Source organism: Glandiceps talaboti, chromosome 18, assembly GCF_964340395.1.
Source record: "Glandiceps talaboti chromosome 18, keGlaTala1.1, whole genome shotgun sequence".
NCBI lineage: Eukaryota > Metazoa > Hemichordata > Enteropneusta > Spengelidae > Glandiceps > Glandiceps talaboti.
Window position 1 is genome coordinate 1,789,880 of NC_135566.1, and position 26,811 is coordinate 1,816,690.

Here is a 26,811-nt window from a genome sequence, read left to right on the forward strand (position 1 = left end):
TGTACATCAAGAACAGATTGCATCACACACAGATTTTGTAGCAGATACAGATAACAGATACAACATTTTTTTATAAGTAACTGACCAATTTGTAGTGAATACATCTTTGGTTACTTGATGGAAAAAAGTCCCACTTGCAGCTAGTGCAGGTTTAAACATAGTAATACAGTAGATCTTATATAATTTACTGAAGACAGAGCTGATAATAACAAAGTATCCCTCCACCCCACCCACCCCACCAAACCCACACACACTGTCCTTGCAATGTATTCCTCTTTGTACGTATTAATTGAAAACTGCAATTATGTCATAACGCAAATGACAATCAAAATTTATGAAACAATAACAAGCCATACTAACAAAACATTCAAGAGCACTTTCTGTCACAAAATCGCACAACAATATCAATCAACTTTGTCAATCAACTGTAAAGTTGAATAAACACAGTTTTTACATATCTGTTTTGTTAATTTAATATCAACCCTGTTACAATTTTGTTCTTTTTTTCTTTATTTTTTTTTCTTCAAATTTCTTTTAAATTGCTACCATTGTAACATTTCTTCTGCTTGCAACTGTTATCTGAATAAAAATGTTGCAAACAGTAGTAGTACATATTTGAATTCAGTGCACAACTTAAAGTCCAATATTTCATTTTACAAATTTAAAGATACTGCTCATAATAATAAAACAACCAAGTAAGTTTATTAATCATATCGGAGTAAAACTTAACACCAAACTCTATTTCAGACTCTGCTAACTAACTCTATTACACATTTATAAATCAAGAAAAACTTACATTTATCCAACAAACTCAAACACATAGTTTCATTTTAAAAAATAAGATTGTGTTTGTAAAATTCAAAATATTAAAATCCCAATCAATTAAAATGCCCTTGCCACAAATAATGACTAAAATCTAAAGTCAGTAAATTACACCAAGCAGTAGATAAACCGTTAATTGAAAGTATTTAAAGATTTGTTATAACTTGTAAGAAATAATCATTTCAATACAGGATAAAGCAATTATGATAATAATTTTTAAGAACTTGTACTGTATTTATATCTGTCGACCAGTGTTCAAAATCTCAAAATCACACATTGTAATACCATCATGTGACATATTTGGTGACTGTAGGTGATAATGAAACTGAAATATTAAGTTGACATTTCTGTCATAACACTGTGCATACATGTATGTTACATGTAAAAATGACACAACATATCAAAGTTGGATTCACATGCTATGTTAAACTTTATGCATACATAATATTAAACATGATACATGCCTACCATGGTCAACATGATACATATATGTTACACATGATTGCTGCATACATACTATGTTGAAAATGACCCATTTCAAGTCTCTGTTGCACATGATTGCTGCATACATACTATGTTGAACATGACCTCTTTCAAGTCAGAGGACATTCACTTAAACTGTATAAAGCAAAGAACAGATTACAAGGGAGACAGAACTTCTTCAGTCAACGCGTTGTCACTCAATGGAACAATTTACCGGACTATGTTGTGACATCCTCAACCACCAACTTATTTAAATCGAACTTGGACAGTTACCTGAGTAACAGACATGGGGTTTATCAAGCATAGCTTGTTCTTACCCATTAATTCAAATTCAAATTCAAATTCAAATTCAAGTCTCTGTTAATATTACACATGATCACTGCATACATACATACTATGTTGAACATGACCCATTTTAAGTCTCTGTAGCACATGATTGCTGCATAATACTATGTTGAACATGACCAATTTCAAGTCTGTTGCACGCGATCGCTGCATACATACTATGTTGAACATGACCCATTTCAAGTCTGTTAATGTTAAACGTGATCACTGCATACATACAATGTTGAACATGACCCATTTCAAGTCTCATTAACCTCAACCCATCAAATTTACAAAAGTTTATGTCCACATGATACTATGTTAAACATGAACCCTTTCAAGCCATGTCAGCCTCAACATGAAGGAATACATTACAACATATATCTCCATATGATGTCTTATACATACTATGTTACATATGATGTCCACATATCTGAATGCACTACAAATTTCCCTAAGTTGTCCACCAGGCAGACATATTTCTCAATACACTGTGAATAACATTGTATAATTTCTGAGGTATTACCTGATTCCTTGTATTTGTGCACCAAAAGTATAACATATGGAAAAGGAATCGACTAAGGACGGCGGGTTCGTTGTAAATATGACCATACTATGTTGTGTAAAGCTGACCCCAAACACGATATAGCTAGAAATCAAGGAAGAGGCTGTTTTGTGGTTTCTTCAAAACAAATGGTATCTATAATGCAACACTACTTCAGCCTGACAATGCATTTCTTTACAAACTATTAGTCTTATTCAAGCCCTGGCTCAGTGATAAAAATAAAGTGCAATTGGTCTAACTGTAGTTGGAGTCATCTAGTACCCTATTACAAACTTGTTCATTGATAGATTTTCAACTTACATTTTTATGATTATGTATACTTGGAGGTACATACATATTAATTACTAAGTACATGTAAGATGTGATATTTTTCAATCCTGCATTCAACTCAACTGGTGTTATAGTAGTATTTCTAAATTTCCCATCAACAATTGCAAACAAGCCATTGTTCTTATGACAAATCCATGGCAACAAAATCACGCTATTTGTACAAAAAACTATACATTATACAGTCATGTTTGTTTTGTGGTTAATTAAATCCTCCTTCTACCAAGGGTGGATTTGTTTGTACACAAAAAAAACTACACATTAGGAAAAAAACAAGATTTTACAAGTGATTTTTTCAACACATTCGATGAACAACTTGCTAAACAGGTGGCTATATTTCATTCATTTACATTTACAATGGTTGCTCTTTTTCAGTAGTTTAAGGGGTTCTATATATTTTTCAGTAGTTTAAGGGGTTCTATATATTTCAGTGGATTTAGCATTGAGAGGATAGCTTTTTGTTTTTTTATTTATTTTCTCAGTGGATTATACAATGGGCTAATACTGGTTTACCCAATCATTAAAATGGTGGGTTTTTCAACAGAGGTACAAGAGATGCAACTATTTTATGTTAGATTTTTAAATTATTTTGCCAGGACCATCTGATAGAGAGACAATGCTACATGACTCTATACATGTTCAGGTTTTCCCTTGAATGTGCATCAAAGTCTAAACAATTATCAACTATTTCTTACACTGCATTTACTACACAGCCACACGGTAAGAATATTTTCCTGAACTCCTGTACTGTAAGTTGTGAAAGCTTTTAGCTGAACGCAATCATTAATTTCACATAGTTGGCTAGCTTTCTTGGTAATTTGTCTCTCATCATATAGTAGTGCTACTATTCTGCCTTGGTGTGACAAGCTGTTACAGCATTTTGTTGTTTCTACAACATACTATGTACTTCTGGTTCTTACAAGCTTTATGAGTTGAATCTTAGAATTCAGGTATGTCTGTCTGTCTGTCTGGTTGTCTGTCTGTCTGTCTGTCTGTCTGTCTGGTTGTCTGTCTCTCAGAAAACAATGCATACAATGTTGTTGTGAACTGTAATCAGCAACTTGCATGTTGCATAATGAAAACTTCTTTCAAATCACCCCTATGACCATAAAATGGACAGACCCACTTTACGGAAACTAATACAGGGACAATGCCAAGATACAGAGTATGAAGGGATGACAGGGCTCCTCTGTGATGATAACACTTTATAGAATTACCAGTTGTGGTTTCAGGTACTGCTACTACCTCTGTTTCCATGGAGATGGAAGCCATCCCGTAAATAGCTACCGTCAACATGTGGAACATTTTCCTGTCCTCTAAGGAATCTTTCCAGCTTATCAACACAGGCTTCCTGGTAATCATGAATCCACCTGGAATGAAAAGAAGGAAAATGTAGTAAAGAATACCATATTACTTTATAACATACCTGTATGCAAATGATCTAACTAGCATTCCATGTACATGAAATCATGTGAATATTGTATGTTGTATTATCCTTAATTATCACATTCATCAGGTTGGTGATTAAACAGTAATAATATGATCTTGCACTACAACCAAGAGTTCTAATTACTTGCAAGTCATGTTTGGCTTATTCAGGTGTTAGTGGTAGAGAGTCGACAGCAAACAGACAGATTATATTTTATGTGTTCAAATCCTCAGTGAGTGAGTAGCGCGCATCTGTATCTGCATTCTGCATGCTGACTATTAGATTGTATGTCATAGGTTATGTATTTGCACCCAATTTGTATTTAAATAACACATATTTTTTCAGAATCTGCGTCTGAATACAGATTACATTTGTAGTTGTAATGTAGCCATTATAAAAGCTGTTACAGTACTTGGTATGCAGATAACTGGATAAAAATAATTTTACTATTTCAAAATAACTTCATTTTTTTCAGGGTTAAAATCTAGATTTAAATGTCAGGGTCATCCCTGGTATCTTACACATGGAAACTTGACCTTGCTGACTTGTGAGGTGACCTTGCTGACCTGTGACATCACAGCGCAAAAGGTCAATCATTTCCGTAGGTTCAACGAGTGAAAATCTCAGAGAAAAAAATATCTTATTACTGATATATATATCTAGTATTTTTACACTTGTTATTATTTAATCTATTTCTGATGTAACTAAATTATTTAATGCATAAGGTGAAAGAGATCATATTGCCAATACAGCTGTGTTAAATGGATAAACACCACTGTGTTGATACTATGTATGTTAGATACTGCCTATTTTCAGAGATGTCTCACTAAAATAGACTTAAGTCATCATACACTTGTAATGTAACACATATATACGTATGACTGGAATAGAAATCCTGGTATTAATGGAAGGCAGTGTTATTACATTCACACACATACATATTGTATGACTCATATTTAAACTTAGATGTTGTACTTATAGTTACTTCTCTCATTGTATATTTTTATGTCTGTATGCATACGTAAAACACTGACATACACACGGACATACACGTACACAGTTACACAATATACTTACACATATACAGATCTATCTCGATCATGTGGCATACATGCACATATCTTTGTTTATATGTCACACACACACACACACACACATACAAACTCACAGAAAATCACTTACTTGACACCATTAAAGAAGAGTACTTGTCTCATATCTTCTGGTAAGTCATCAGGTTTAGGCCATTTGAAATCCCAGGTTACTGGTACTATGTTACATTTAGTCTCAATAGCTGTCACTATCTCCTGGTTGGAAACAATACCACAATGATAATGTAGCAGTTAGAAGATTTGTTCTATCATCTACAGGCCCATAAACAAAATTCACTATCTCTAATGAGATGAAGGTCATTAATTGTCAACAAAATCACATTCAATAATTATTCCTATCAATTCTGTATTATATTATATTATATTATTTATTTTCACCAGACACAAATGATACACAACTGAGAAGAAAAGAAAAGAAAAAACTGTACCTGGTGAGGGCCACAGAAATAGTTCAAGCAGAACTAGTCTAGTCTATGGCCCTGATACTATAAAAATAATAAAATATGTTTATGCGTAACTGTACAAAGAAGAAAACATTACTAAGTGAAATTTGTCATGGCTTGTTCCAAAATATGTATATTGGAAAACCGGGCTTAAGAGGTCTTTCTTTCTTTTTTGTTGAATTTGCCGTTGAAATCTCTCCGCATCAAACCCATAAAAAGTATTGAATGTAAATTGAATATACAGACTGATATACTTACTCTATGAACCCAGTCTTTTTGGTCTGTATCAGTGATACACCTATCCAAGGCATTAGGAGACAGTACTAGTACAAAGTTCCTGGCATTAGTAACACTGCTAAGTAAATTGTTGTCAAATTTACCAGCTTCTAATTTCTCTACGTCTATGAACACTGTAAATCCTCGTAGTTGTAGGTGTACTTTCAGTAGACTGTAAAATATAAAATGTATTCAGTAAAACTGTGTGTTACTCATTAAATCAAATCTGGCAAACTTTATACATTTATTATGGAACTAATGTCAATATTTAGAGATTATTCCCCAATAGTTTTCTTCATTTATCCAAGGAAAATATGAGTGACTTAAGGGGCCTTTGTCACTAAAGGTTGCTGGACGAGTCGTGACAACCCTTAGGTCACAAGTATTTTCCAGCTGAATGAAGAAAAAATTGGAGAATAGTTTACATTTATTCAAACACATAATAATTTACAGAGGAATTACTAAAAAAGTTAAAAAGCTCAAATGAAAAAAGACATACGTAAAATAGAATAAAATGAAATAATTGGAAAATTCATATTAAAGATAAAAATTATAGATATAAAATAGTGGGAAACAAAAAAAAAAATCTATTACATAATTACTGTACAACATGCTAATGATCATGTGTAGTATAACATCACTTAATTACTTGATATATAGCTGCCAGCATATCTAGAAATCACTTTTTTATCATAGCTGGTAAATAACATGTTCATAAGTATTACAATTTCAATTTTAATTTCCTCAATAGCATTATGAGTACTATATGTAGATTTTTAGATCTTTAAAATTTCCTAATGTCAAGTTCATAATCTCAACACAATTTCTTATTTTCATAGACATTTGTAATAAGAATATCAATGAGTAACATTGATGTAATATGCAAATTAAATGGTAATGAGTCACATGGACACTATTCATTGACATTTGTAATAAGAATATTAATGAGTAACATTGATGTAATATGCAAATGTAATTTTAATGATTCACATGGACACTATTCATTGACCATGGATGTTGCATTGTATATTTGTAAACCAGCGCAAGAAAAGAAACACTGGAGTCAGTGTATATCATTCTAAGCAGTTCTGTACATGCCAAGAAAGAAAACACTGGAGTTAATGTATATCACTCTGAGTAGTTATGTAGATGCCATGAAAGAAAACACTGGAGTCTGTGTAACATCATTATATTGAAGTTCTGTATATGCCAATCTCACTGCACTGAAGTCAAAGTGCATTTGTTGTTTCTGAGTAGAGTTAATCTACTTACAACTAAAATCAACCTCCAGAGGCTGAGATTTACAAAATGTTCCTGTATAGAATGGAAGATATTAAATTGTCCTGGGAGTCTTACATTTACTGTTCATTTCTAATGAAGGCAATTTATCAAACATCAAAAAAAATTACAGTATTTCCTTGACTTGTGATATATTTTAGTTCCCTATTGGCCATTCTGTGATTTCAATCAAGTTATTTGCCATGTTCGATGACTAGCAACATTACAAATGTCAGCAAAACCTATTATATGGTGATTCTTCAGCTACATACTAAGGGCCATGTTTCAATGCATGCACTATATATGGAAAACAGTCATAGGCAAACAATCTGATAGAGGAGTATATATAGGCAAACAGACAAATTGACAGACAGACAGATCGACAGACAGTCAGACTCACAGAGACTGAGACAGACAGACAGACAGACAGACAGACAGACAGACACAGACAGACAGACAGACAGATTCACAGAGACAGAGACAGAAAGACACAGACAGACAGACATTCACAGAGACAGAGAGACAGAGAGACAGACAGACAGAGAGACAAACAAACAAACAGACATACAGACAGACAGACAGACAGACAGACAGAAAGACAGACAGACAGACAGACAGACACAGAATCATGGATTGATTGACTGATTGGCAGAGAGAGAGACAGACAGATTGACAGACAAAAACAGCTAAATTGACAGGCAGGTAGACAGACGGGTGGATGGATGGACGGACAGACAGACAGACAGACAGACAGACAGACAGACAGACAGACAGACAGACAGACAGACAAAACAAAGTTAGACTGACTTGTACAGAAAAAAAAAACATCACTTAATTGAATATTGTATAGAACGGGCAGTGACAATACCATCTTAATCTTATGGTTACCATAGTGACAAAAAACCTAAGTGGACATCATGTTTAACTAGTTAACATAAATAGAGACTTAAGAGTTCCAGACAAACTTTGCCAGTATAGATTTGATGACACAGAACTGTAAACTGTTGATCTAATCTAGAAAATTACAATTACACACAGACTGACTTGAAACCTTCCCATCACACATATTAACATAATCCTCTGCTATACTTACCTTGCTAGTTGAGAACCTGTAGATCTTCTATAACTGATAAACACATCGATATTTTTCTTGCCATCCAACATAGTACTGCTTGCATTGCGACTTAGTGACTTGGTGGGACTGTCAAACACTTTTTCATAGTCAGCTAGTACAAAGAACAATCATTCAATTTGATATAACGGATGACATGACTTCAACCTTTAACGTCAAACTATTTAATTATGTTGATGAAAAAGCAAAAAAGATAGAATTTGGTACCTATGATCATAAAACGGAGTACACAGAATACTTTATTGAACATGTACCATTTGTAATCAATCAATCAATCAATCAATCAATCAATCAATCAATCAATCAATCAATCAATCAATCAATCAATCATAAAAGACTTTCTATCGCGCCAGATTCCAAAAGATAAGTTCTGTCCAATGGTGCTTGAAAGGTTCAATCCACACAATATGCTAGTTTGAAAAGATGTGCTTTCAATTTGTCCTTAAAAGTTTCCAGATTTGATGAATGACAAAGTTTTGGAGTAATAGTGACAAAGTATCTGAATACTTTGAGTCGCTCAGATATGACAAGCTGTGAAGAGTTATATTGGCTGGTTACCACTAGTTGATTTCTGGGGTTGATTTCAAGTAACTTTGTAGAAAAAAGTCAGGAAACTTGCATTAAAACAGCTGATGTTAAATTTAATCAATGTTTCTATATCTGAGACTGTAAGGCATTACATTTATACATCACTCTGCCTTCAATGGCCCTGCTCCCTCATGACAGATAATTTGATCAAAAATGAAGTAGTTGCTTTTTGTATTCATTTATTTATTATTTCTGAAGATAGAATTTGGAAGCAGACACCGTTTTTGTGATATTGTCTGAAACTTGTTTTCTATCTCATCTAACCTAGTAGTGAAATATAGAAAGAGTTAAAAATTCACTTTGCTTGCAATGACCAAGTGAGAAAAGCAATCGGACACTAATTTCCTGTTTCTTACCTGGCCTGGCATGAGTTAATATCTTTGTTCTGTGAACTCCATTTGAAATTCTAGCATCAACTCTTAGATGTTCCTCAGTGAGCAGACAGAACATATCCATGTCTATCCCACAATGCACCAGATTGTATACATACTGATTATATTCATGTCCCAGGTCCTTCAGCCAATTAGATAAGTCTTTGTAGTCTGTCCACTGTGCATCACATTTGAGCCTGGCTAACTCTCTCAGAAACCTACAAGAGATAAAAGGTTGACGTGTATGTAAGTTGTTAGAATTCTAACACCATTCACTAGTAATCTGGCTTTCTGAAAGGGCAAGCTTACATGTAATAGGAACTGTATGTGTTTTACATGCAGACACAACCTGATATGTTGTCTCCTGTGATTCACAGGAATCTAATATCGATAAGAATCAGGCCAGACCGGAACACTTGGAAAACTGCAAACAACATCTGTGAATTTCTATCACCTGAGAATACAGAGAGAAAAAGTGGCATCACCAATGTATTATTTCTCATTACATTTACCCGTAATATTCATTTAATATTAATTTTCTTGTTGTCTCAAGATGTTTTTAATACTGTTGATTTTTTTCCTATAATTTAGGATATTTCTCACATAAATAATGCAAAACAAGTTTCCCATGAGGACAATAATATTACCATATTCATTTTGTGTTATATTATGATTCTGTATGTTGTATTTGCATATTAAAAATCTTGAAATTTTTTCAATATATGAATCTCTAGCCTCTGTCATTCCAAGGAAAAGATTGGAGGCTTAATCTTTTTATTTGCTCAAATTTTACAAAATAGCGATATCTTCATTATATCCAACTTGTTCTACATTATATACGTAAAACCCTATAGTCTAGAACTTAGCTAGTATCCATGGCATTGAATCTCTACAGCCATAGATAACCATTGGAGTAGATTACACTGTATATAAACCCTGATGTGGACAGTCCATGGTCTACACTATACACATGTAATATTATTTTTACATGAGTTTAGATAAATACAGAGAGCGTCTATAATCTCTTTTTGTTTTGATTGTATTATAAATTTAAATTGCTCTTTCTTTTCTATAATATTGAATTCTGAATTGATATTATAAATTAAACCAAATAATGTATCTCTTTGCTTTGTATATACATTTTGTAGTTTGTAACGTGCAATGTATAAAATAATGTAAAAAACAACCGTTTCCCCCTGCTACTCATATCAATTATATTTTCTATGTTTGAATGATTCTTGTGTTTTTTACCTACAAGCCATTATCATATCTCATGTACTATCACCTAGATTACACAGTTAGAAATACATATAAGACCAAGATATGAATACTAAATAGGAAACCTGATATAAGAAGGATGATTATTATGCATCATCATAGACTTGATGACCTTTCACCTTTAAGCTAACAGCAGGTCTGCTTTCATAGATGCCAATTATTATGTATTGAAATAATACACACAGCATGGTAACACTGCTAATGAATTATGCTGTTACAAAATCAATATTCATTTTCTAAATAAAACAAGAACACAGTATATATTTAAATCATTGAGTATTGTCACACTAAACGTTGCATTAAACACATTAATTTTACTTCCAATGAAAATAGTATTACACCTTAGCATTTTTATATTTTCCTTCTAAATTATATGTCTGTGAAAAAAAGAGAAAGTATTTTCAGTTTTCTTTATATGAGAATCCTAATTATACTAAATTATAATGATATGAACAAAATAAAGATAATGTGACATAAATCTACGACATGAGAGTGTGAAAATGGAAGTCTTCTAAAGAGAATGACACTAAATTTAACAATAAACTGAAAAGGATTTTATGTTTCTCTTGAACAAAATTGATTAACAGAGCAGAGAGAAATTATTCCATGTTTTTATATCATTTCAGCAAATGAATGAAAATGTCACTGTGAAATCAATAATGATAAGCATCAGTGTTTTTTTATCTATAATTCACACACTACTGAGGCAATGAAATCCTTGTCTAAAATTCACACACTAAGGGGCAATGACATCATTGTAACTATTCTTGTATTCAGATGAGCACACCTAGTAGATATACTGAAGTAGGCTGACTTGTATCCAACACACCTGTACCCTAGCTACGTCTCTACGGCATTTCAATTTCCTTTATTCTTGGGAAAAATTTATTTCATTACTTTTTAATTGTTTTCATAGAACAATTTTCAATACAATTGTAACAAAGGTCTGGAAGCCCTGGTATTTAACAGAAAGGGGAAAATCTGGTAAAACTATCAGTTTCCCGTACATTACAGTATACTATCATTTTCATGGGGACCCAGGTAAAATGAGAGGGGAACTCAGGTAGATTTTAGCTTAGACTTTAATGCTTAAAACACAGGTAGGGAGCCCAGGTAATAATGGCAGGGAACTCAGCTGTCAGGTAGATTTTACCTATACCATTCCTTTACAAAAAACTGCACAATATTTTACAAAAATCTCAATATATCTTATCATAAGCTTACAATATAAAGAATTAGGAGCTATAACTACACATAAAGAAAATATACCAACTTTTCAGACAACAGCACAATATTCAAGATGTCATTTCACCTTTCAGTCAATTGTAAAACATTATCACCGTGGTAACAAACATTCTCACAGTAGCAATTTCTACATACAGTAATAGTATCAAATAGTATACATTTCACTGAGTAGAAGCCTTTATTATTTCCTACATCTTACAATTACATCTAAATTATCATGTCTGACTGAGTTATTTCCAGTCACCAAAATCTTCTCTAAATTGAATCAAGTTCATAGGCTGTGTGAAGAGATATAGAAAGATTGTCTGGTTCACCATCCAGTCTGTGATGGAGGTTAAAATTATCACATTAGTACTTGATATATTTCCAGTTACAAATCAGTAAAATCTTGTCTGCAGTTTTCTCTGTTTTATTACATTTTATATAGCTAAAATATAATTCCTTATTCAATAACAATTACAATCAAATTTTGAGATAAATATACTGACAAAATATTAAGAAATTCTAGACAACTGACATCATTTAGGATGTGAGAATATACAACAACATGAAATGCAATTCCTATGTTACATTTTTATCAGAATCAGCTGTGACTCCAGGGATTGATTTGTCAATGTATATGTTCACTAGTTTCAGTATTCATGATAGCTACAGTGGTGCACAGAATATAAAACAACAGTCTAAGTTGAATTCTGTATTAAAGCATTATATTATTACTGCAAAAATACAATATTTTCATGAGTTTTCATTTCATTTCAGGATTTCTTAATTTAACCATTAATTTAGTTTAGTTTTCTGATTAAGGTGTACCAAAAGCATGTAAACATATTCTAAATAAAGCACTAGCCATAACTCTGTGCCAACATTCCCATAAATTTATTTTGAATCCAGGTTTCCTATTCAAAAGACAAACATGTTTTACTGATGAAATTTCTAGAGTAAGAAAAATATTTGGAAGCAAATCCCCAAACATATTTTACATGTAATAGTTTAATCATTTTGAAATTAGTGTTCTTTCTAATGGAGGTGTATTGAAATCATATATCAAACAGTGTCAGGTCACCATGAAAGTGCAATCCATGCATTTTACATTATCTGAAATGTGTAAATCAAACCATATAACATACCATCAACAGCTGTAAAAAAAATACCACTGCAAAAATGTCTATGCAATATTTTCAAAATATATAGGATAAAAACCAGAATTGACAATCAGAAGTGTTACTTTATACATACAGCCAATATTTTATTTCATTTGTAACCTTATGACATACATTCTTTTCAGAGATGATTAGATATATGTTTCTCATTTAACCAACTGTTACAGATTCTATTCTGCATCCCTTGTTGCTAGGATACCAATGATGGTTCACAATGAGTGACCTTGCCAGGATTTGAAATTATCAGCACACAAGACTGATGTATTATTAGATAGGAGAGTGAAACAGATGGATTGAAATGGACAGACATCAATCATTTCACTGTCTTATTTCAATGGCTTCTATTACAATGTGTTTGCATACACTTCTTGTAATGTGTTTAGGATGTATTTTCATACACTGACCTTGAAATAATATAAAGTGTAAATTCTAGTATTTTATCTGGAATACAATTGTCAGTGTGTTTCTCTATCTTTGGAAATACAGATGGCAGTTTGATGTGGTCCAGTATTGTGTTCTGATATCGTTCCATCCTCTCTCTGTATTCTGTCTCTCTGTCTTTCTTGTCTATATGTTTGTCTGATTGTCTGTCTATCTATGTCTGTCTGTCTATGTCTGTCTGTTTGTGTGTCTCTCTGTCTGTCTGTGTGTGTGTGTGTCTGTCTGTGTGTGTCTGTCTGTCTGTCTGTCTGTTTGTGTCTGTCAGTCTGTCTGTTTGTCTGTCTGTTTGTCTGTCTGTCTTGTCTGTCTATGTCTTGTCTGTCTATGTCTTGTCTGTCTGTCTGTCTGTCTGTCTGTCTGTCTGTCTGTCTGTCTGTCTGTCTGTCTATGTCTTGTCTCTCTCTCTCTGTCTGTCTGTCTGTCTGTCTTATTTATCTGTCTCTATATCTGTCTCTCATTTATTAACTTGATTTCTTCAAGACCAGTATGAAAGTACAAGTGTCACACATTTTTGAGGCAGTAGTTTACTATCATGATTACTGGTGAATATTATTATACAGGAAAGTTTGACCAAAAGTTTTATCAGATTTGTCACTTTTCGTTATCAAGGTTCTAAATTCAAGCAAAAAGACTAAGTATGACATCTCTCTATTTTTCTTTTAATCTCTATCTCATTTATCTCACTTCTGTTCAAATTTATCTGAAAGTCTTTCAAGACTGCTAAACAGATAAAATCTACCAAATCCAAAGCCTAAAATCAGAGTGCTTTACCATCATTAAATTGAACACTTGAAACTGTTACGTGACAGCAATTTTTAATGTCACTAAATTACCACACAGTCAATGACTTTTCATTTTACTCAACATGACATTCTACTACCATCGTCCACAGGTTATAAATTCTATTATTTTACATTATTACTTCCACAAAGATACCAATAAAGAAGCAGAACTTTCAGAACTTTTCCTTTTCCTTTGCACAAAATGAGATTACAAAATGCTTACATGTAACTTAAAGTAAACATCTCTCAAACCCCTTTAACAGCTGTACCATTCTTCCAAAGCTGTTTTTCAAAAACAATTTCAATTTCAGATTCTACAGTTAACACCCCATTCTTTCACATGGGTGTAACCACCCGTACATCAACATAGCCAATATTGTAATTAATGAACCTGAATAAGACATAGTATAGTATGAGACACCTGTATTACATGTACTATAATAGTTGTTCACTCACTTACATCCTTTCTAGCATGAAATTATGGATTACATCTCTATGCCAACCGACTTGAAGGAAGTCATGTGTAAATTGTAAATCTATGTTGCTCAGCAAGGAGTCTATAAATCTTTGGATTGTATTTTGAAACCATGTCAAAGTCAATCAGCTGAGAACATTTCTAGTGTAAAGTTTACCTACTCTGTGTCATCCAGCTCTCTTGTCATGTTTGTAAATCCTTTGGAAAAGCCATGGCAAGGTGATCAGCTGTGAATATCTCTAGATTTAGAAGTGTAAATATTACACAATTTTCCCCATTTTGTTGTCATTATGTGCTGAGCATGTCTATCGATCAGCTGAGAATGTCATTAGGTGATTGACAATTTACCCAATTGTTATGCCCTGTTTACATCCATCTACATTCTATTGAAAAATGAAGTCAGTGTCAGAACTGATCATCAGGAGACAGGAGAACATCTCTAGAGTGAATTTTATCCAATTTATGCTGCTCTGTTGCCCTAATTCTAAATCGTTAGGAGAAACTGTCTGATTTTGAATGATATTGATCAGCTGAGAATATCTCTTGAGAAAATTTTACTTAATTTGTTTGGTTATGTTACAATACCTTCTAAACCATTGGAAACTCTATGACAGAATCAATCACAAAAGTGAGCTTACCTTCTCTTTGTAATACCATTTGTCATTCCAATGTCATCAGTTAACTCATCAGTGGACATCGTCAGTAGTAGATCCCCATCCACTTTGTTATCACTAAATTGATCAATATACGTCTCAAATCCAATTCCCTTCAGCCATATACAGACATGTTTGATGGCCCAGTTTGCTATGTTATGACCTAACTTCTCTGGTACATGTTCACCGATGATGGTCAAGGCTTGGATGGCAAGTCTGGAAGCTATGTTGTTGTTACCACTGGCAAGTATTTGTAATGGTTCAATAGCACCCACATCATAAAATACCTACAGGTTGAAAGTATTCAAACATAATGACACATGTTGTATCTTATGATCTTGGCATCGACTTATTCTGAATACTGTTTGGAAATACTGTAAACCTAGATATTTTCCCTACTACAAAATTTTACACATTTTAGTTTTCAGCTACTTCTCAAAGACTAATTTTTACTAATTACCAGACTGGTATTTGTGTTTATTTACAAGAAGTCATTTTAGTCACTAATTATTTTTTGCAATTTTGTTAGACATTACAGGAAACATGTACTGTATTATGACTGATTCATCTTTCTGTAGAGTTTTCAATGTTAATTTATTTCAGTGTCTTTATTAAGGGTGGTAAGTAGCTAAAATCTACCGGGGTTCCCAGATCATTTTACCAGAGTTCCTCACCAGAATTATGATACATTCTATAAAACACTGCCAGTTTTACCTCTTCCCCCTCCCCCCACCACCTTTCTGGTTAATACTGAGGTTCCCCCAACCTTAGCAAAAACACTGCATTTAATAACATAATTTGATATTCAAGTATATTAGAAACCCTGTCACTGTATAAATGTCAAAAATGTTAATCATAAAAGTTTATTTCTAGTTTTTGAACGACTAAAATATCATCTACACAATTACTTTTAAATATATATCCTTAATGACCTTTCTTTGAAGGTTAAGTTATCAATAAATCTTCGATACATATTTATTGTCTATTTTTATACATTTTTCTGGTATTCATGACGACATCTAAAATGTGAAAGACAGCTGAATGTTCATTGTTAGGATTGATAACATTTTATTTTATAATCCAAACAGTAAAGTCTAGATATTTATCATTCAAACCTTGAAATGGTTAATAAAGCAGTTTTACTCAAATAAAACATGTCACGTCTTTTCATGCTTGAAAAAAAATGATTTATAAGTATTTATAATAACTTTACACTGAGGTTCTGTCTAAAATAGTATCATTGTGACCCATACATTTCTAACCCAAATTGGGTTCTTTGACCAATGAAGAGGAGCTCAGTCTCTTTGAAATATTTGGGTTAGAACGGTATCATTCACAATATTTTATAATAAATGAAATATTATACATACTGAGTACTAAACGGTTATTACTCAACCATCTGTCCATGTTATACATTTTAATACTTTATGAAATATCATCTTTTTTCCCCTATTGTTTAAAATATAATAAGGCTATTGTTTATGTTTTGTAAAATATAAATGAATTATTAATATTTTTGCATAATTTATCAATAATTCATACTTTACCACATCTATTAAAATGCAAACTAATAGATAAATATCGACAGTCTGATAATTTATTTGTTACATCAGCCTTCAGATGAAAAATGTTCAGCTGGCACTATTGCAATATACTGTGATATCACATATGTACATTTCAAGCGAGTCAATAACCCCATGATTAAGTGGAAACAGGCTGGGGTCAACTATTCAAACTGCCTAGCACACATCTACACGTATTATGATAAATTCTAAAGCCTGAACTGAGCAATGGTGGAAATATCATTAAATATTCAATATTATGATGAATAACCTCGCTTTCAAGGTAACTCATTCCAATTAGACAACAGTTTAATTTTTAATTGACCCGGTAATAGTAATATTATGACTGCAGAATTATATTTTGAATTATTTACAATAATTTAAGGTTGAATACAACACCCCTGCCTTGGATAACTACATTTTCTAGATACTGTGGATGTCTCACCTGGAGTGGATTAAAATGGAAAATGTTTATACCAAATAGTTGGTGCTTTTTTAATAGGGCAATTTAACAGAAGGAACACCATTGCATTGAATAGCTACATTTTCTAGATGTTGTCACCTGGAGTGTTTTAAATGAAAAATGTCTATACCAAATATTTGGTGCTTTTTAATAGGGCAATTTAAGAGATGGATATTTTTCTTTGCATTTTTGTCAAACAACATCAAACTGATAGGTATTATTTTCATTAATTTCATGACTGAGTTTACTTTGATGTGGTATTTGAAACCATTACAGTACTTAAGTCATTGAATGCAATCAGTATACAAGGTGTCACTGTATATTTCCTGTCCATTCAGACAGAGAATACATACAGCTCCTGGCTTGGATTAAGTGGTTGCTATGCATATATGCTAAAAACGTTGTCTGAGACTCAAGAGTGAGAGACTGCTGTGTCTATCTTGTAAATGTGGACTCTAGTTTTGGATAAGGTGGTTGCTATGCATATATCTAGTGTAAATGACGCCTGTTTTAAATAGTTGCTATATGCCCATATCCTGTAAATAATGCCTCTATCTTGGATGACCAGTTTTTATACCTATATACAGTAAATGTCAGCTCTATCTTTGGATTAAGTAGTTGTTATGGCGATGTCATTGATGGGGTTACAAGCTTACTTAGATCACCTATACCTGACATTTATAGGGATAATAAATCACAAATCCTTTCCATCAAACCTCATCAGTTCTATATCAATACTAAAGACCTCTTTCCTTTCAAATTTGCTTTCAACAACTTATAAAAAGAATTGCACAATTATAGGTCCATACATTTTGATTTCTAAAAATTCATAATTTCCGGTTTTTTTCTTTGATTAACTAAATACTTGTAAATCCATTTTTTCAAGTTTGCTTAATATAACTTAAAACTTATAAATTTATTCCTAACTTATCTATGTCAATACTTGAAAGAGTTTAATACATACTTATATCATAAAGTTAACAATTATACCGGTGTGTTTAACTTGTTCTTAGTTCAGTTATTTTACTTTCAAGTTGTCTTTTAACTCTATCTATTTCCTAGTGTACTTTTCTATCATTTATGCACTACACATTTCATTAAATTCAAGTATTAAATTCTACTAATTTAACTGTTCATAAATTTAATAATAACCATTTACAGCAAACTCTCCTTGTGGGGATTCTGTACTTTTTAAGAAAAAAATACCTAAATTGAAATAATGACATACTTTAAGTCATCAAAGGTATGTAAAAACATGAACCTTTGCATAGCATTTGTACACAAAGCACTGAGTGTACGCTGTAGGTAGTATGCAGTAATGTCAGAAAATAGTTCAAATCATCCCAGTTGGGTATAGACCACATGGTGGGTAATTTGCACTTTTCATGCTGAATATACTCAGTAGTTTTGTTTGAGGGGAAAATCTATTGTATTTGAGTACAAAATGGCTTGAATTCTATTCTGAAAGATATACATTCTAATACGTGAACATGTCTCTTATATATTTAAATGTTATTTTCAAATATTTTTCTTCGTTCAGCCAAGGAAAATATGAGTGACCTAAGGGTTTTTTGTAAAACTAGTCTAGCGACAAACCTAAGGTCACTAGTATATTCTGGCTGAATGAAGAAAAATATTAGCGAATAACATCATCACAAAGAAAAATTGGAGAAAGTAATGCCATTTTTTAACGTTTTGACTCATATTTCGAAAAACAACAGAACCAGTGACACAGACACACGTTGTCATGACATACTCACACATACTGTCGTGACGTGGAACGACCAGAGTATATTACATATTTTTAATCAACTTGGCTTATGCATGGTATAATTAATATATACACCATAGCCTACGTATTTTACCACATAAACACATAAATCTAACTTCTTTTTTTCATCATAAGAACATTCCACGGTCCCTGGTTCGTATAAATAAACATTAATTGTACTTTGGCATACTAAACATTTTTTTATTGTCAGTAATTTATTTGCCTACCCATTGGAGAATATTAAAATTTTGATATTAAGTATTAATAATTGATATGATGTCCTTGAAACCATTATTAAGAACTGTCATTCATATCTACTTGTACTTGAATACTATTTCAAACATATTTCAGATAATTTTGACTTAAAATATTTTGAAATTTGAATCCTTTAATTTCATAAATTATTTTTGAAGTTATAACTATAAATTCATAATACAGATATTAATATAATCAGCTTATCAGAGAGAAGATCATACACTTAAATACTGTATCATGTTGCTAATAATTATCACTAAATTATGATACTTAGATTGTTAACTTTACTTGTTACATCTAGCTATGCATTAGAGATGTTGAAGTCAGTGATGTTTAATGATTTATTATACATGTATTGTGTTCTTCAAGCCTGTCTCCGCAGTATTGGTTTACCACTGAAAACTGGTGTTAATTCACTAAGGAATGCTACACACAAAATCTAAATATACCTACATATATATATAAACCTTATTTTGTTATTTTTGATAACTATTATTACTCTAGTTTATATATTTGCTAGTTTGTTTTAGCACCAAACACTTATTGCAGAAAATTCAATGAAGAAATGTAGTTTTCTTAACGGATGCAGGTATCTATCTATCTATACATAATGCTGTTTTTTCCCAACTGGTAGTTTTTGTGTACAAATGAATACCCACTGGTAGAAAGAGAGATTATGTAGTTTACCTACATATCTAATAAATACACAACTGTGTGAATGATAGTCAAAATACCCTCTTTTATCATACAAAATAATGTATTATACTGTAAAAGTTTATGGTGAACAAGTACATGGTCCACTATGTATTTATCAATAGTCCACTTCTTTCTATAGTGTAAATTTAATAATATATTGCTGGAGGTGAATGACTTTTCCACCATTATTGCTTGGTACTGGAGTATCATTGAATAGAGTGCCTTGACCTTTCTCAGTGACATTTGTAACTTCTAATAACAGCAACTGAAGATATTTGATATTCTTGTTGTTCAGTAGTGTACAGAAGGTCTTCACATACTTCGGAAATTTGTATTAAGTTGAAGTTTGGTACTTGAAATCCAAAACAACAAAAATATAAGATTGTATTTCGGTTTGTCGTTTATAATATTGTTTGAATGCTAGTATTTTAATACTTTCTTTGAATGCATGCATTATAATTTATATTTATGCTAGCTTCCCTTTTCAATATTGCCTGAATAACTTTGTGTGTGATCAACCAATAAATATTCACTACTGTTTGTCATAAATAATGTCAGTTCTCAGCTTTACACTGCAATTACTATATAGAGCTTTACACTGCAATTACTACATAGAAATAGCGGTGCCAAAGTCATCAACCATACAAAAAGTCCCTAAAAATCACTGTTTTGGGTAAAGATTCTTTACTAAAGATGGATGTAAGATGACCATGTGTATCAAACACAAGACAATAGTGAAAAGGGTAGTCTAGTTCCTATATGCCATGTTACGATTACTATGATCATCTCCACTCACGTATAAGGAAAGTCGTCATTCTAACACAAAAATCTGAATAAGGACTTTCCCTGTATGTGGGTGGAGATGATCGTAGTAATCACTAGTGAAAAGGATACTATTGGTACTATAGATACACACCCTATAAGTAGAAAGTTAATGACACCTACATGTTGTGGTATGATGTGATGTGGAAACACTTGGGTTAGTTTCCTTCAATGATAGTATCTATATTATCTGGATACTTTTATTGTGGTATGTATTACATGTTACAAGGTTTACTATTGACATAAAATTAAATGAAATAATATCCAGTAATACAAGCTATACAATGTTAATTTCACCTTTACATACAGTAATACAAGCTATACAATGTTAATTTCACCTTTAGATACAGTAATACAAGCTAAACAATGTTAATTTCACCTTTAGATACAAGGATGTACTGTATTTTATGTATTTTTATGTATCACCTTTTAGATACAGTCTTTATGACATTTTCAGCACTTTTTTTCCTATACCTTCAAATTCCTTTGATTTAAATAGTCACTTCATGTAATTTTCACAAATCATACATTTCAGTTAATAAAATTAACTGGATGGAAGTGATGATAGTACTGGTATGAATTACTTGACAGATTGATGACTGATTGTTTGTTTGTTTGATTGATTGATTGATTGATTGATTGATTGATTGATTGATTGATTGATTGATTGATTGATTGATTGATTGATTGATTGATTGATTGATTGATTGATTGATTGATTGATTGATTGGCTAACTCTTATATTGAGTGATTGGTTGGTTGGTTGATGTATTGATTACTGATTAATTGGCTGACTTATAATTAGTCTTATTTATACTAGTAAATGTTTGTTATCAGTTCACTTGTCATGAATACAGAATATCATCCTATTTGAAATTTAGTACATACATACATACATCCACAGGAAATGTTATAGCCTTATCCCATATGTTGTAATATCCGACATTTGAGGTATTCCCACATGCCCTTTTCCCATTCTATAGAGAGGATGGTGTACGGTTACATGGAACTAATCATACAGCTTTATAATGTGTGCTTGGTATACATTCCATCCCTTTGGGCAATCTAAGCTGATTGAATGTCAATGATAATCTGAAATCTAGAATTGCTCTAATAGTTTTACCATGAATACCACATAAAATGTTTTTACTGGGTTAGACCAGTAGACACAAAATAGAATTATTAATGATTTTTTTCGATATGATCATTGTCTCACTGCAACAAAATCATTATATCCTAGCAACAAATTAAAATTCTATCAATTTAAAATCTAGAATTAACAGACAAAAGCATGATGCATTAGTTATTTCCTCATATAAAAGACTACTTTGCGTGAAGTCATTCTTTAATACATCTATTCAAAATGGAAATAATTCTGTTTTTTACTTTTTGCATTCCAAGGGGATTAGGTTCATTGCGTAAATAATCATATTCTACATATATTTTCAATATTTAAGGAAATAAAAGAAAAAGATCAAAGAAAAAGGTTAATCTCATGTATTTTAATTATATAAAAAGTATGCCACTCTCATAATTTAATGCTTTTATATTCTTCAAATCATCTTTACTTCACCTGTTTTTGACTTCCTTTTTCTTTGCATAATAAACATGATCTTTTCTGTAGGAATATAAACATAGTATTATCACTGTGTCTAATTCTTTCTTCCTTGTTTGATTTTTTTTAAGGGTTACAGGTGAAATGTGATAACAACTATTTGCATCCTCAATGATTTCAAATAATGTATATATATATATATATATTGTGCATTGGTGGGTGGTAAGTTTATTGTAGGCCTCAGGGTTGCAGCTGCATTGAAAAAAAAAGACCTTGATGGAGAGAAATACTAGGATCACTTTGACTAGACCAAGTAGCTAGATAGACACTTTATCAATTGGTTTATCATGTAAAATGGCTTCAAAGTAACTGTGGCTGTCTAGATTCCTGAATATTATTATCCATGACAGATAGCTTCATTGTTAAGAAATATTCATCACTACAACCAGAATTTTGGCTTTAATTCAAGATGTCAGTGTCGATTTGCTGGCATTTAACTTCAAATTTAAACTTAAGTGTATGTACATATAGCCTAGCGATTTACTTAATTTGACTTCTTCATAGCATTACTACTGTCTGGGAATATGTCATAGTGTCTCAGACCTAGCAGCTTAGCTTCATGAATAATTTATACCACCATCATGGTGTGAATGAAACAAGTGATGACTTTCCACTATTTCACCATTTACTTACAACATATCCTAATAATTAGCGTTTTATTTGTTAATTCATTTGTCACTTATTAATTGGTGTTTGTTTAGTGTAGTTGAAATTTAGAGATTTATTTTCATGATTTTTAACTGGAAGGATTTAGCATATGATATGTTAAGTTATATGTAATTTGTATCAGCTGTGTCTGTAGACTACTATTCTCTGTTTACAGTTCTGTCTACAAATTTGTGATTTCTGTATTTAAATCATTCAGAAATTATCAACAATTGTTTGTTTATTCATCCAAAGCACATGGTATTTAATAATGGTAAAATATTCTGAACTATTTTTTTTAATAAAGATAATTTCATCTAGGACTTGTGCATTTTTATCACCATAAATTTATGTTTAGAGTCCTGTCTCTCCATTTGTGATCTGTAACATTGAAATCTCTGTGTACTTTTTTAATCATCTGATAGACTAAAATGTAGGGGCTTTTGTATTATTTACTTGGTATCATTTACACCACCTTCAAATGATGTTTACAGAATCCTGTCTCTCTAAGAGTAATCTGTAGCATTATACTTTTCCTTCAGTTTATGTTTACAGAGTCCTGTCTCTCTATGAGTAATTTGTAGCATTCCAAGATCTACGTACTTTATTAATCATATGCTAAAATAGAAGCAGGGGTCTTGACATCATCCTCACTTTACAGTATTGATATATGATCTACATACAGTTGTATGTTAATAAGACAGCTTGTAGCTGCCAGCCATCACTCTGACAATATTGACTTAATGTCTTACACTGCCTCACAGCTAATACTGATCAATTTCAAAACAATAGAACTCATTAACACCTAATTTCTGTTTTAGAATCTTTAATCTAATTATCAAGCCATGTTCTGAGCTTGTTAATTTTTTCCACTGTCCATTTTATGCATGTATTATAGCAACTGTCCCCAATTCATCTATTTTTTGTGATGTATTCCCAACTGCAAGAATGATTTATAGTTTTCATTACAAGTAAATTTAGGCTAGCTATTGATTCACAGCTAACATCAATGAACTGTTTATATTTCCCGATGTTTAATTTCTAACATGACAGATTACCTAATATTTATTATGTACGCTTTTATTTTCCTACCTAGTTTAATGATTTGCATAACAATAGATAAACAAATCACATGTAAAATATTTGTAATTTTCGCTTTCTGGTTATTGGTCTTTGTGAGTAATGAAGAACAACTAGTTTGTGGTTATTATTTCCTACATGACTCAGTCTTCGTCATAACAACAGAGTACTCAGGCAGAACATAGGAAAACATACTGTCTCCCAACCCTGACCACATTAATAGCATCGTTTAAATTTCTAGACATGTTTTCATCTTATTCACTGACACTTCCTTCACTGTGTGAATGGTGACTATATTACAATGTCTACAAACCACTATTAGTAAATCCTTCATTTAACCATGAATTTTATATTATATAATTATATTATTATTATTTCAATTGTCAACAGAAATGTTTCTCTTTAGTCTGACATTCTTTCATTTAATGGAAACATTCTTAAGGACTGGAATATAATTTAGCATTATGTTATTTCAATTTACTGTTTGAGTTTTTCCATTCACTCTTACTATATAAGGGATCACCTAAATTTACTATTCCTGTAGTGTAACCTAATTGTTAAGAAATCTAAAGTATGTGCCCTTTCCCCTTTCCCATACTTTATTTGTTGTTTTATTGCATTTATTACCTGTGTTTTGCCTTGTTCTTTCTTTATGCCTGCTTCCATGGCAAAGTGGAAAGCAGCCAGGCTCTGTGCTTCTCTGCGTTCACATGACAACAGTGGGACCAGTCTCTTCAACCAGTCTTCAGAACGACCCTGTGCATGGTCTCTATTGCTTTTGGCAAATTCTGCTGGGTCATGGCTTGTAATGAATGGCTCAATTAAATCTAGGGTACCTGATTTGACGACGGCTTTTTGCACGTCTTTATTGGCTGCAAGAAGAGCAATTGCAAGACAAGCATAGTATTTGATGTTATCATCTTTACTGAAAGCCAACGGAAAAAGCCAATCTTGGGCATGATGTTCTATCATTCGTTGTTGATTGATAGGCCCACCATACATAGCACAATTTGCCAGGGCTGAGGCACAGTGTCTGAGTACAACATTGTCAGTAAGTCTGCAATAGTACAACACAGCTTTCAAACCACCCAATTCTATCACTTTTGAGCAGGTTCCTTCACTATGTTTGAACATACTTTCTAGAATTCCTGTCCCAATTTGCATCAGTAGTAATTCCTGGCGAGAACATGCTAGTCTCACCACAGGTTCCAAACCAACTTTGGCTACATAGTCACGGTTTTCAGCAATTAAAACTTGTTCCAATAATTGGGCAGAATTGACTTTCAGCTCATTATTTTCTGACGAACAATTATGAAGCACTATATCTAAGCCTCCTTCATTTCTTAAAATATTACACAAATCAAAAGCCATATCACGGCCATAGATGGGTGTAAGCCAGGCATTGTCGACTTGAATATATAATTCCTTGGTAGCTTCAATAACCAAATTCACATCTTCGAGCTTCAATTTGTACACTAATTCTTTCCCTTTTCCGTGCACAATCTTGATCTGTATTTCAGCCTCTCTCTGCATTTCTGCTCTCCTGTCCTTGTCGATGTCAGCAGATGCCATTTTCTTTAGTTTAACCTTGCGTTCGGTGATGGTAATTGAGTGTCCACCATTGCTGGAACTGGATGACCTCTCTACGCTGGTTGTCGTAAAGAAAGAGGACGTTGAGCTCGAGGAGCCGTCTGTAGTTATTATATTCATTGTTCGCTGGGTTATCTATTGACTGCACTGTACAAATGATAAAAGAGTACGTTCAGGCGGCGCGGGTTCTATACACACAGCAACCGAACAAATACTGACTTGCTCTATCACTTCACACTGTGTACTGCAGTACGCTAGTTCGAATCCGGTTTCAACGCAAAAAGTAAGTGAACGTCACTGAAACACATACCATTCAATAAAAATAATGAAATTATTTATAGCTCCGTCAGTTAGGGTAAAAGTGACGCCTCTCCACACAAACGTATATTCAACTAGCATCAAATTTCAGGAAACACATTTACGTGCACACAGGATATTTTCTAGACCCGATTATCGTCATCACTTTTGTATGTTGGAAGTCAACTCACGCACACTACAGTACAGTACATGTACAAATCACAAATGCAAACTGTGAAATGTTGATGTTAACGTTACTTGCACATGACATCATCATCATGATCATCAATATTGGCCAGAAAAAGTGAGATGGAGAAGAAAACTTTCTAATTTTGGACGAGAAAACAATTTAGTGTACTTTTGTGGGCAAACGAATATTTTTCTTTCAAATTCTTCTTTTGTTAAATAATTTTGGATATGTTGTTACATTTGTTGGTAAAAGTTAAAAAATAAACTATAAAATGCGTACCTATGAGACGGGAGGCTATCAGTATCAGCTTTGATCGGGATGGAGTTTTACAAGTCTCACAAGTCTGATAGGCTGCCCTCACAGTTGACCAAACCGGAAGTGTTTTGTAAGGTTACTGTTACAAATGAGAAACAAGAGACGCTAAGATAATCAAACGTTGAATGTAAAAGAAAAGCGTTTGCAATTATTCAAAGGTAAGGAAGACACTCATTTATTGAATTGATGATTAAGGCAGATGTAAACTATTCCAAGCAAAAATTGCATTGTAAGCATTGCGATCTGAATTATATTTATAATCGACTTGTCAAATATGCGCATCTCTGTATCAATCATGATTTTGTAAGTTCTTGGAAAGTATGTTCACC

At 32.5% G+C, this 26,811-nt stretch overlaps 1 protein-coding gene across 1 annotated transcript; it reads right to left on the reverse strand.

Annotated features, from left to right (window-relative positions):
* Nucleotides 1-253: 253 nt before the first annotated feature.
* On the reverse strand, nucleotides 254-26,501 carry LOC144448862 (NAD(+) hydrolase sarm1-like). The gene is made up of 8 exons (XM_078139174.1): nucleotides 26,447-26,501; nucleotides 24,718-25,977; nucleotides 15,167-15,468; nucleotides 9,133-9,365; nucleotides 8,150-8,282; nucleotides 5,761-5,950; nucleotides 5,133-5,254; nucleotides 254-3,891 (listed from the first exon to the last, which is right to left on the reverse strand). Exons 2-8 carry the CDS (start codon nucleotides 25,798-25,800, stop codon nucleotides 3,750-3,752), a joined length of 2,205 nt encoding a protein of 734 aa, XP_077995300.1. The 5' UTR covers nucleotides 25,801-25,977; nucleotides 26,447-26,501; the 3' UTR covers nucleotides 254-3,749.
* Between the last annotated feature and the right edge of the window lie 310 nt (nucleotides 26,502-26,811).

Excerpts from the sequence above, each read along its gene's own strand:
- LOC144448862 (XM_078139174.1), bottom strand. The coding sequence starts at position 25,800 with ATGAATATAATAACTACAGACGGCTCCTCGAGCTCAACGTCCTCTTTC. Across the intron at positions 9,366-15,166 it reads AATGGTATTACAAAGAGAAG|GTTTCTGAGAGAGTTAGCCA; the intron begins GTAAGCTCACTT and ends TATCTCTTGTAG. Across the intron at positions 3,892-5,132 it reads CTCTTCTTTAATGGTGTCAA|GTGGATTCATGATTACCAGG; the intron begins GTAAGTGATTTT and ends TTTTCATTCCAG.